This window comes from Notechis scutatus, chromosome 1, assembly GCF_049901735.1.
Source record: "Notechis scutatus isolate UNSWTSFEM ecotype Mainland chromosome 1, rNotScu1.2, whole genome shotgun sequence".
Lineage (NCBI taxonomy): Eukaryota > Metazoa > Chordata > Lepidosauria > Squamata > Elapidae > Notechis > Notechis scutatus.
In genome coordinates this window covers 300,477,710-300,490,345 of record NC_142009.1, presented here as the reverse complement: position 1 = coordinate 300,490,345, position 12,636 = coordinate 300,477,710, and the positions used below count along the sequence as shown (strand labels likewise).

Below are 12,636 nucleotides of genomic sequence, written 5' to 3'. Positions count from 1 at the left end.
TAGAGTCAAGTATACGATTTTTTTAAATTTGTGCTTTATATGTACAGGTAAATTCCAACTAGAAATCCCATTGGCCTCGCTGGTTTTTGTACCTAAGGCTGTAGGGGAACAAGTAGCAGTTGGGAGATGAATGGAGAAAGGAATAATTTTAATCAGAAATACAGGATCCCAGTGTATTTCAGAAGCTCATTCTGATTGGAAACTTGAACTCTTGGCCTTGATCCTTTTCTTTCTGATTTGTTTGAATATGCTGAACAGATTATTTGGCAGTATCTTTAAGTCAAGAATATAATATAATTCCAGATATATTAACAGTTAAATATCTTGCAGTTTTATATTTATCTTCCTCATGCTTTTACAGGAATCCACCTGCTTCTATAGTAATGATTCATTTACAAAATGGCACAGTTGCTTACCACATAAATCCCAAGCCGAAAAGCATATTTCTAGACGGGTAGTTTCTTTTGTTGTTCATTATGAGCAGGATACTGGTATAGCGCTATTATCGCAAAAGGTAGAGTATTAGAAATGGTACTTTTTCCATTTGTTTATGTATACTTTGTTGCTTTTGAGACCTTCTCTTCTCTTCTCTTCTCTTCTCTTCTCTTCTCTTCTCTTCCCTTCCCTTCCCTTCCCTTCATCATGCAGTTTTTTTAAAAAAATATTTAATTAAAATGATATGATCAAGATTTTTCAATTGTGCTATGGTACAGTAAACAACAATGGGATAACATATCTGAAGCAATCTAGGACTTTACTATTCCTACGTCACTTGATGTTTATAAAAGTGCCTCAACTTTCTCCTTTTACCCCAGTACTTATTTTTGATTGTTCAGTTATGTGAATTTATTGCTCTTTAAATATGTTTTTGAGATATTTATTGTTACCTAGCCATCTTTAAGCACTTTGCCAATTTTATCCTTATAATACTGATATGCACTGAAGTTTTTCTTTCAGATTATTCGTATTATGATTTTTTAAATAAATTGTTTCAAATTCAAATTATCTAAAGCTTTTCAGATTATTATTTTTTAAGGCGAGAGAAAAGAAGCACTCAGCACTGCTGGTTATGCTTTTAGCATGATAGAGAGAGTAGTTGAACATTGGCTTCTCCTGAGGAATTCCTCCAACAAGGAAATCTTAATTCATGTATTTCTGTACTGTCTGTTCTGCGAGAACCAATATGCTAGAGTATTTAATGAGGCATAGGTGATTTGATTTATACTCTCAGACTAGAACTCTGCTACTACATGCAGAGTTGCCAAGTTCTTATTAGAAGTTATTGCCATAACAAGGGTTAAGGTATTCTAAAATTGGAACAATGTTATGAGGGAGTGTTTTTATTTTATCTGACATTTATGTTTGTTTTGTTTTATTTCACTCTCTTTTTTATTTATTTTTATTTATTTTATTTACTTGACAAGTCTAAATGGTGGTTTTTGTTGCTTTTATTATATGAACCCGCTTTGGTATGTGTTAAGGCTAATTTGCTGGACATTGATGTACTGTATATAAATAATTAAATCTATAAATAAATTTGTAAAAAAAATCAAAGCAGGAACTAATTTATCGGCAAGGTTTTCTCAAGGAACCTGAATCAAAGTAATTTCATTTTACTGAGCCCTTCAAACTGGCATTGTAGCCTGTTACACCAAGGTGGTTTTCATGGTTTGGAGCAAATTTATAGTTCATCTTATCAGTTTATAGGTTTCAAAGTTGTTATGATCTTTAATTAGTCTTAAATAATAATCAGCATAGGGTTGAGTTCTTGATGTTCTCTGAGCTTGCTTTTATTCAAAGAAGCAAACTCAGAAAATACTAAGAACCCAGCCATTCAACCCTGAACAATATCTATTCTCCTATATGGGAATCATTACATCTTTAGATGTATGGCTAACCTGGGCATGCTCACATCCACTATAAAGACTACCAGCATTTTACCCTTATTGCTTCCTGAAGAAGAAATCATTAACTGTCCAGTTGTAGTGTTATCATTCCTTGATAGTTTCTCATTATAATCTTGTGCATTAACAGGTTTTTATAATAAGTCTTGTGGGAATAGCATCTTTAAAAATAAGCACCTGTTAAAATGTTTTCATATGGATAAAAAATGGCTTTAAGGGTCTTGTCAAGCAAAGAAAAACGATTGCATTGTCCATTACAATAGAACAGTTTTCTATCCAGATCATTCGGTAGAATGAATTTCCCAATTTTACGAAGAGAGAATTAAAAATAACAGGCAATTGTCCTTTCCTGCCCCTTTTCACTCAAAATTCCTGGATAATGGGATCATTCTTTAGGAAATTGTATTCTATTATGTAGGTTCAGCTGTTTCTACAGTATTTGGAGAAAGGATTTAAGGAGACCCTCAAGGAGTCATTTGGACATTGGCATGTTTCTTCACAAGGAACACCAAACCAATTTGCCTAAGGCAACATCAGCCTTGAGCACTTAATTACTGTGACACAGGTCCTTAAAGTTTTTTTAAAATAATAATTGTATAATTATCTGCCATTAGAATATGCCATGTTTTCCCATTCATTGACTCACTGAATTCCTGCTAGAATTAGAAGAAATTATTCTGATGAATTCTGATGTTTATGGAAGTGGAAGGATGTTTTCCTCGTCAAAAGACAGGAAAGTATGCATATTGCAATTTGGTCTTCATACCACAGCTGAGCAGGAAGAAAAGTTGTCACCCAGTTTTTCTTATTATCTTTGTCCCTCTCTCTCCATGCCCCCACCCTAATTCTTCCAGCTTTCTGCGTACTAACAAAAAAATAAGTTTCTTACAAAGGCCTCATAAGCTCAGATGAACGCTGTTCCACTGACAAATTTACTTGCTAAGTTACATGTAGTTCTTGTTAGTTTATTCTGTGCCTTTGATAAGGTACAAACTTTAGTATTTTTTTTCCTTTTCTTCCCAGGGCCAAACCCTTGTATCTGTGCATAAGTTAACAGATGGTGCATTGAATAAAGAAACCAAATTTCCTCCTTTCGTATTTCCAGAATTTACGGCAACTGGATTATTTGTTCAACCAGGAAGTCATTTTGTGTATGTTTATGGAACCCAGGTGTGTAAGATGGAAGAGATGTGAAACTGACAGTTTTGATTATTCTTTTAATTCTTTTAACTGTTGCTTTTTTGGAAGGAGCTGTAGATATACGTGAAGAGAAAAAAGAGTGACAGGAAACAGTGAGTGATTACATCATGATGTCATTTGGAGCTTTGGCCATTTATAAACCTACTTATTCTTCTGTAGCTGAGACAAATATAATTTTAAAAGAAGTTTTCAAAGAAGTTGCAAAATGCATTTTCAAGATGGTGTAGTAGGATACTTTTCAATTGTGTGTAGAACTACTGTATTAGTGTAGGATATGTAGTGTATTCAAATATAGACTTCTAATACTACATTCCTATTGGTTAAGTTAACACTGCGTAACGATTGGTTAGGAACAACGAGTTCCGATTGGCCGCATAAGTGGTGGGAAGTTTAAATACATGCCATTGGTTGCGAGCTGCGAGCAGCCGCTATAAAAAGGGCTGCCACGGCTCGACTTTAGTTGAAGTTACTGGTTGCTAATGAAGAGCTGAATTCAACTCCGGTATTCAAGTCTGCTTTGTCCTGGCGATAGAACACTGATGCCGAAGGTGGGATCGAAGAGAAGACTGTAAGCACGTGGCAACAATAGCCAAGAGACCAATGAGATGGCCAGCAACAATTCACCACCCACACCATTCAACCCAGCCAAAGAAGACTGGGATTCATACATAGATAGGTTCCTGATGTCTTTGGAAAGCAACGAACTGCAAGGAATCACTGACCAGAGGGAAGAGAGCCATATTCCTGACGCATTGCGGCCTGACTATTTTTAAAATGGCCAAGGCATTAGCAAGACCAAATGATGTTAAACAGATGGCCTGGCCAGACCTAAATCGGATGCTGAGAAACCATTACGTGCCAGCCGTGTCCAATCTCATTAGAAGACACAAATTCTACAAGTGCAACCAACTAGAAGGCAAGAGTATTGGAGACTTTGTAGCAGCATTAAGAGACATTGGGGGAGCATGCGAGTTCCTCAACGTGGATGAAGCCATGAGGGATCGTATAGTCCTTGGACTAAGAGACGCAACCCTACAGAGCAAACTGCTAAACCGACCCAACATCACCGCAAATGAAGCCATTGCTGAAGCAACTGCCGCTGAAGCCGCAAAGAAGTCTGCAGCAAAAATGAAGCAGATGAATACAATGAACAGTCCGAGCCTGAATAAAGAAAAGAAAACAGAGGGAGTCCAAAAGCATGCTACCACAACCTCTCACCATGAGGATATCGAATCATCAACCAATTTCGAAGATGAAGACGAGGAGGTAAACAGACTCAATTCAGAAAGAAATCGGAGAGAGAGACGAGGAAGAAAACCTGAATTTCAGTGTGCGGGTTGCGGCGGAAACCACCCGAGGTCTGAATGTCAATTCTTGGATGCCACATGCAGGCATTGTGAAAAACGGGGGCACATTGCAAGGGTCTGCTGAAACAAAAAGAGCTATAGTCCAAAGAGACGCGGCAGTACCCCCGCCCAGAAACAAGGAAAGGCCAACCGGAAGTCACTGGAACCAAGATCATACAAATCAACGGCTCAACGAGAAGGAAGAGACACATCAGACAATCACTATTGGGACGGCTAGAACAACAAACGTCCTAATTGAAGGCGAGCCATGTGAAATGGAAATAGACTCTGGTTCATATTTATCAATGGTATCATGGAACACGATAAAAAATTTGATACCAGACATAAAACGTAGAGAACTTGAAGAGCAAAGTCTGATCATCAAAGACTACCAGGGTAACAAGATACCAGCAGTACAACTGGGACACTTCAAAGTAAAATTTAAAAAGCACACCGAGATTCTTCCATTAACCATCGTTGACAGAGATCGCCCCAGCCTGCTCGGTTTAGAATGGTTCGAACTGCTCGGAATCGAAGTGACAGGAATCAACAGCGTCACCATGTCGGACTGGGAGAAAGACCTGATGGAGGAATTCCACGACGTGTTCGACGGGACTCTAGGCAAGTACCGTGGGACCCCTATATCGTTTAGTTTAAACCCAAACGTAGCCCCTATCAGGCTTAAAGCCAGACAGGTACCATTTGTGCTAAGACCTAAAATTGATGAGCAACTGAACAAGCTCATCGCTCAGGGGATATTAGAACCAACCGACCATGCCAGATGGGAAACCCCGATTGTGACCCCTATAAAACCTGACGGGTCCGTGTGCATCTGTGGTGACTATAAGGCTACCCTGAACCATGCATTGCAACAGAGCGCATATCCCATCCCGGTAGTCCAACACCTGCTGCACTCATTGGGGAGAGGAAGGATCTTTGCGAAGCTCGATCTCGCACAGGCATATCAACAATAACACATAGTGTTATTGTAACACATAGAGGAGCTTTTAAATGCAATAGATTACAATTCGGTGTCAGCGTGGCCCCTGATGTTTTCCAGAGCCTGATGGAACGCCTTCTTCAAGGATTAAAAAGGGTGGTTCCCTACTTCGATGATGTACTAATATCAGCCGAAAACAAAAAACAACTAAAAGACCGATTAAGGGCAGTCTTGTCAAAATTTAGAGAAGCAGGACTCAAAGTTAAAAAAGAAAAATGCCAACTTGCCACAAATCGGGTCGAGTTCCTGGGATATCTTATTGATGAAGCGGGAATCCACCCCACACACAAAAAAATACGAGCAATAAAGGAAGCTCCCAGACCCAAAAACAAAACAGATTTACAAGCATTTCTGGGACTCATTAATTTTTATCATGTCTTTCTGCCGCAGAAGGCAACAGTAGCGGAACCACTGCATAGACTCCTCGATAAAAAGGCCAATTGGAAATGGGGCCACCAAGAAGAAACAGCATTCCAAAAAATCAAAGACTTAATCACATCAAAATCTGTATTGATCCAGTACAGCGACACACTACCTCTGACTGTCACATGCGATGCTTCACCTTTCGGCATAGGCGCAATACTTAGTCACACACTACCAGACAGCAGAGAAGCACCGATCGCCTTTTATTCCAAGACGCTGTCCAAGACCGAAAGAAACTACAGCCAGCTGGACAGGGAAGCTTTGGCAACGATCTCGGGAGTGAAACGTTTCCACGAATACCTATACGGTAGGACATTTTCTTTAATCACTGACCACAAACCGCTATGGGGAATCCTAGCCAGAGACAGGGCCATCCCCCACATCCTGTCTCCAAGAATGACAAGATGGTCAGAATTTCTTGCAGCCTACAATTACAAACTCATTTATCACCCAGGAAAAGCCATACCCCACACAGATGCATTAAGTCGTTCACCACTACCAGGTCACGATGATGACCCAGCTCCCACCACGCATACCCTACAAATTGAAACGATTCCAAATTGGCCCATCACCGCATCGGACATTGCAAGGGAAACAGCTAAAGATGCACTGATGGCCCGAATACTGAACTGGGTGGGACGGGGTTGGCGTGAAAACGAAAAAAATGAGTCTTTTAAACCTTTTAAAAACTGGCAAACTAAATTGTCAATTGAAAAAGGGTGCATTTTGTGGGGAGATTGGGTAGTTGTTCCAAAAAAATTACAAGAAGACATGCTAAACATGTTACATGAAGGACACCCAGGCATGGTAAAGATGAAGTCCCTGGCCAGAACCTACGTTTGGTGGCCAGGAATAGATAAAGACATTGAAACCTGGATCAAAACATGTAACAAATGCCAGTCATCCAGACCCCCTCCCCCTTCAGCACCGGTTCTTGACTGGGAGACACCCAGAGGCCCCTGGTCAAGATTCCATATGGACTTCGCTGGCCCCACAAAAGGATATACTTATCTAATCATTGTGGATGCCTATTCCAACTGGTTAGAAGTCATCATCATGAATTCAACAACAACAGAAGCCGTTACCAAACAACTAAAAAAACTCTTCACCACCCATGGTCTACCAGATGTAGTAGTATCGGACAATGGGCCGCAATTTACAGCTTTAGCTTTTGAACAATTCCTGGCAGAACAAGGAATAAGACACGCTTTGACAGCATCAGCTCATCCGGCAGTGAACGGAAGGGCGGAACGCATGGTTCGTTACACAAAAGAAGCATTAGAAAAGCTGGAAGGAAATGACATGCAGGAAAAAATCAATTCCATGCTAACCATCCAACATATAACACCCTGCACGACTACAAACAAGAGCCCAGCTGAACTATTGATGGGAAGAAAGTTGCGCTCCTACTTGGACAGACTGCACCCCACTTACAACCCCGAAAAGCCACCAGACTCTTCCAGTAAGTACCGCTCTTTCTTACCAGGCGACCTAGTTTATGCAAAAAATCTTACCGGAGAACCGTTGTGGTTACTGGCAACAATCACACAAATCACAGGCCCTCGCTCATACCGACTGGAAACAGCTGACGGCAGATCGTGGAAACGGCACATCGATCAACTACAGTCACGACATGTTGAACGAAACACCGACGTTCCCCGAAACATGGAACAAACACTTTCCCAAACACCCCCAGAAAATAATAAAAAAACCAGGGGGGGGGAACCCTTAAATAATAAAGGAAATGAAAATAGTCCGGCTACAAATCACCAACCAGAAACCGAGAACCCAGAAAAAAATAAAAGTTACTTACGAGTAGAAGACTCCGAGAAAAGAGAACTGAAGGAACCCTAGGAAAGAAGCAGCCAAGCCGACTCTACCTGCCCGCACACAATGAAAGGAGACCACACTGACCATCCAACAAGGCACGGCGGGAGCGGCATGGCTGAGGCACCCTTCCAGGAGGTTCCTAGGAGAAGAACGGGAAGGGCAGCAGGCCTGTCCGAACCGGTGGAGACCAACACAGAGACTGAACTGCGCAGGTCAACTAGGACTCACAAAAGCCCCGCCTACCTGCACGATTACATCACGTAACATTGGAGCGAACCAAGAGGGGAGGGGTGTAGTGTATTCAAATATAGACTTCTAATACTACATTCCTATTGGTTAAGTTAACACAGCGTAATGATTGGTTAGGAACAACGAGTTCCGATTGGCCGCATAAGCGGCGGGAAGTTTAAATACATGCCATTGGTTGTGAGCCGCGAGCAGCCGCTATAAAAAGGGCTGCTGCGGCTCGACTTTAGTTGAAGTTACTGGTTGCTAATAAAGAGCTGAATTCAACTCCGGTATTCGAGTCTGCTTTGTCCTGGCGATAGAACAGGATACATGTTTCTTCAAAACCAGTGAAGAAACACTTTTGTGTTGGTATTCTTATGGATGTGATTCTTAAGTGATGTAGATATCTGATTTAATTATTTTTAATGGACATGTGATAATGTGAATACTGTGGATTGAATTCATATGTTAAAATGATTGTAAGCTTGTAATATACTTTATATATGTTTTTCTTAAATAATTTTCTGAATCCAATGGTAATACTCTCTCATCAGAGCTACTATTTGTTTCCATCTGGTATCCTTTAGTGGCCAACCTTCACAGCCATCTTATTAATTATCTTTGTTCCCAAATGTAAACATAGAAAGTTTTCAGGTGAAATAATTCAATTAACTTCAAAATAATTAATGTGAGTCCATCTGAGCTGTAGTACATTTCAACACTTCGTGTTTAAAGGTTGAATCATGGCAACTGGTCTACATTTTGTTAATCTAAGATATTTCATTGCTCATCTAAACAACTTTATCAGTCAGAGCAAATTAATTAGGCAGAGAGTTGTTGGAATGTACCAACTCTTGCCAAACCAACTTTAGAGGTTTCTCCCCAAAGTGGCTTGCAGTATGTCAATGAAGGCTCAATCATCCAAGCCAAAGATGTCTAAAGGCCTGACTGATTGAGTCATCATTGACATATTTCAAAACTTCCTTAAATCATTACTCCACTCATCCTTTTGTTGAATATTTAAAAAACCAAAAAAGTCTTAATTTTTTCCAAAGCAATAAAATATTTCCAAAGCAATACAATTAAAAAATAATCCAAATAATAATTATGAAATGAGGCATTGTCAAGCTTTTTGTCCCTAAAAGGCTGTGTTATGAGCATGAGTTTAGATTGTATCCCTTGACTCCAAGCCACTCAAATCATAAACTGACTGCAAAACCATAATTCTAATCATGACGAGTGGTTATCCAGAGTGCACAAGGGTTATCTTAACTTATTTCCCCTTTCTCTAGAGAAATTTTGCCAGTCTGGATCCAACATCCAGCCACATTTTTTCTCACTGTCAGATGGATATCATAGCACTCATCAGGCAAATAGGATTGAAACAACTAAAATAACAAGATAAATAACAACATCACCTAGTAAAATATTGCTGTGTCAAGAACCATAAATAAATAAAACCACATACAGGAGACGTTTACCTGAAAGGAAAAGAGTTTTCCCCCCAGGTAACTTCCTATAAAATCAGGATGGAGAATATCTTATATTGGCTGGAAGTATGGTAATAAAGGATGACATGCTTGAAAATTAGCAAATGAGCAAGAGGTGCAAATAAGTGATTCAAACTCTTATTTTTGGCAATTAATTTCAACAGTAATTATTAATTTTACTAATATTATTTTTGAATTATATTGATTTATTGATGTTATATTTATTATATTGATAATATTGATTTAATTTTTCTCCTGGTCCAGTCTTTTTTGGGAATGTGGCCTTATGTGAATATATACAGTTATATACAGTACATATTCATACAAATGAGACATGAGAATGCATTTGTTGGAGAGATTTGTCTCCAGCAAAAAATCTTTTATGTATCCAAGGAGGTCCACAATTTAAATTGATTCTATTTCTAAGACATAGAAAGATTAGTTTATTAAAATTCCATTACAGGATAAATTTATATAGAACTTTATAAATTACACTGTATCTAATTAAAATGCCTGCACAAGATGCAGAAAAAAGGGGTCCCAAACCTTTTGACAGGTATAGCAATGTTAAAAAAATTTGATTACAGTTCTGGAGCCTTCCCAAAACCAGAGGTCATTTAATTGATACCTTAGAACTGCCTTATGAAAGCAATTTGAATAGTTTGTAGAATCATAAAATCATAGAGCTGAAAGGAACCTTGGACAAATGGCTGTTCTATTTTTTCTTGAAAACCTCCAATGCAGTGGTTGGATTCAATTTTTTTTTACTATTGCTAATGTGGGTGTGGCTTGGTGGGCATGGCTATGTGGTCATGTAACGGGGGGGCATAGCTATTGGTCATGTGACTGGGTGGGTGTTGCTAGGTGGACATGTGACTAGGTGGGCTGGCCAATTTAGATATCCTTTTGCCAATTTAGCAGTCCATTAAACAACATACAGCAGCCCCCTTTTCTATTCTTCTTTTTAATGCTAGCAGCCACAATGCAAGGGGCTGCTCCTTTGGTACTCGCCCTTCCCAAATTGTCAGCAGCTGCACCACTTTTTCCAGGGAGGGAGCCACATCCCAAGCACGTTCTTTCACAGCCCCTTCGCAGGCCCCCCACTTGTTCTCCCCCTCCCCTGCCTCATCCACCTCCAGGGCTTGCACCAGGGTGGACAGGCCTGTTATGCTGGTGGCGCCAAAGATCTTTTTGTAGGCTGTGGCAGCCAGGCCTCTGATAGCGCGGTTTCCCTCCTCGCTGCTCCAGCCTAAGGCCAAAGCAAGCCCTTCCACCTGGAGCTCCATCCAGGGATGCAGGGCCAGTGGAAGGTGGTGTTTGGCCACTTTGGTCCCCCCTCCGGACAGAGCGCTCGTGAGTTACAGCACAGCATACGGGGTCACAGCAGAACGAACAACCAAAGCCCGTCTTCACTGGTGTGCCTGCCTCCCCTCTCCTGGTTCTCAGAAGAGCCGCTCACCAGCCCTGGGCACCTGAGGGAAGCACCGGGTGGCCATTTTGAAAGGTACGGGAGTGGTTTATGCAAGCCACAGGATACAGCCTGAGCCTCCTTGTTAAGGGCGCCTCCCTGGGAATTGCTGCCTAGCCTGGCCCAGGTGTTTGGAAAAACAGGACACTGCAGGAAGGAAAAGGGGAGAGGAGGAGGAGGAGGAGGAGGAGGAGGAGGAGGAGGAGGAGAGGCCTTACCTGGAGGCCATCCGGCAGATAAAAGCTGCAAGGCTCTGCCGTAGTTCTTTCAGTGAGCCATCCCTGCACAGTTCTCTGGTCCCTGCCCAAACTGACCCGGAAACAGCACATCACCTTGCGCCTGTCCTGGGCCTCCTCCCGTCTGACCACCAGCTTCTTGACATGAGCAGAGGCTACTGGTTGGAGCGAGGGGAACCGCAGTGCTGGGCTCCCATGGCGGTGAGTACCAAGGGCATAGCTAAAATTGGAAGAAAAGGAAAGAACCAGAGCTTCTCGATGCAAGAGCAGCCACCGCCTTGTTCGTGCCTTCTCATCCAAGCTGCCTGGGATGGTGAGGAGAGGCCTGGCAAGGTCCAGGGTTGGTGGGGGAGGGGCTAGCACAAATTGCAGGCTTACCTGTGAGCAGGCAGATCAGGGCTGCTCAGTTGGGGTGCAAGCACCATGTGGGAAGGCAGTTTAGAAAGGCAAGCCACGAGGACCCAGCATGCCGCAAAGGAGGGGAAGAGTGACTGGGGGGGGGGCGAGCAGTGGGTGGGCAGAACAAGCAAGCATCAGATGGGCGGGGCAAGTAAACAAGCAGTGACCAGGTGACTGGGTCAGGGGCATGGCCAGCCAGAAGTCACTATGGGTTTGGCAACCCACGCCAAATCGCCGCTACTGGTTCTCCCGAACGGTGTGAACTGGTTGAACACCACCTCTGCTCCAATGGTGGTGGTACTGTCTATTTTATATTGTTCTGTCTTACCAAGAAGTAGACTGTGATCTACTTTGTCAAATGCTTTACTGAAATCCAAGTATACTATATGCACAGCATTTCAATGACCCACTAATTTAGTCGCTTTATCAAAGAAAGCAATAAGCTCTGTCTGGCATGAAACCCATTCTGACTTCCAGTTCACCTTGTTCCTTTCTAGAGGCCCACAGATCCGCTGCTTTATTATCTTATTCAGGATTTTCTTAGATATTGATTTCAAGCTGAATGGTCGGTAGTTTCCTGGATCTATTTGTCCCCTTTTTGAAGATTGAAACCACATCCGCATTTTTCAGTCTTCTGGCTCCAAGATCTCTGAAAGATTTCATTCAGTGGTTCTAAGATAATATCTATCAGGTCTTTCAGTAAACTGGGATGTAAACCACCTGGTTTCAGATATTTGAACTCAAAGCAAATAGGTGTTCTTTTATCAATTCTTTGCCTACTTTGATCTGCATTCCTGTTCTGTTTTCCAGATAGTGCTGTTTTTGATAGGTTGGGCCATATTTTCCATTTGTGTGAAGACAGATGCAAAGAAGGGATTAAGTAGTTCTCTTTCTCCCTTCTGATTGTCACTTTCTTGCCAACTTTTTCCATTTGCCCAACCATTTTCCTGAGTTTTTTTCTTACTCTTTACATATTTGAAAGAAACTTTTTTTTTGTTATTTTTGGCATTTGTTGCATGTGCCTTAGTTCATTCTGAGCTAAGCCTTCCTGATTTCTTCTTTACAAATTCAGGCTATTTTCTGGTGTTGGAAGAAAGGTCCACCTGGGTTCA

General features: G+C 41.4%; 1 protein-coding gene across 1 annotated transcript in view; it reads left to right on the top strand.

The window, feature by feature from the left end:
- The window catches only part of CATSPERB (catsper channel auxiliary subunit beta), an 88,247-nt gene that overhangs the window by 28,219 nt on the left and 47,392 nt on the right, over window positions 1-12,636 (top strand). The window contains exons 12-13 of the mRNA XM_087952070.1: window positions 362-514; window positions 2,928-3,074. Of these exons, the coding sequence (XP_087808196.1) occupies window positions 362-514; window positions 2,928-3,074 (300 nt within the window). The remainder of the gene's footprint in view (window positions 1-361; window positions 515-2,927; window positions 3,075-12,636) is intronic.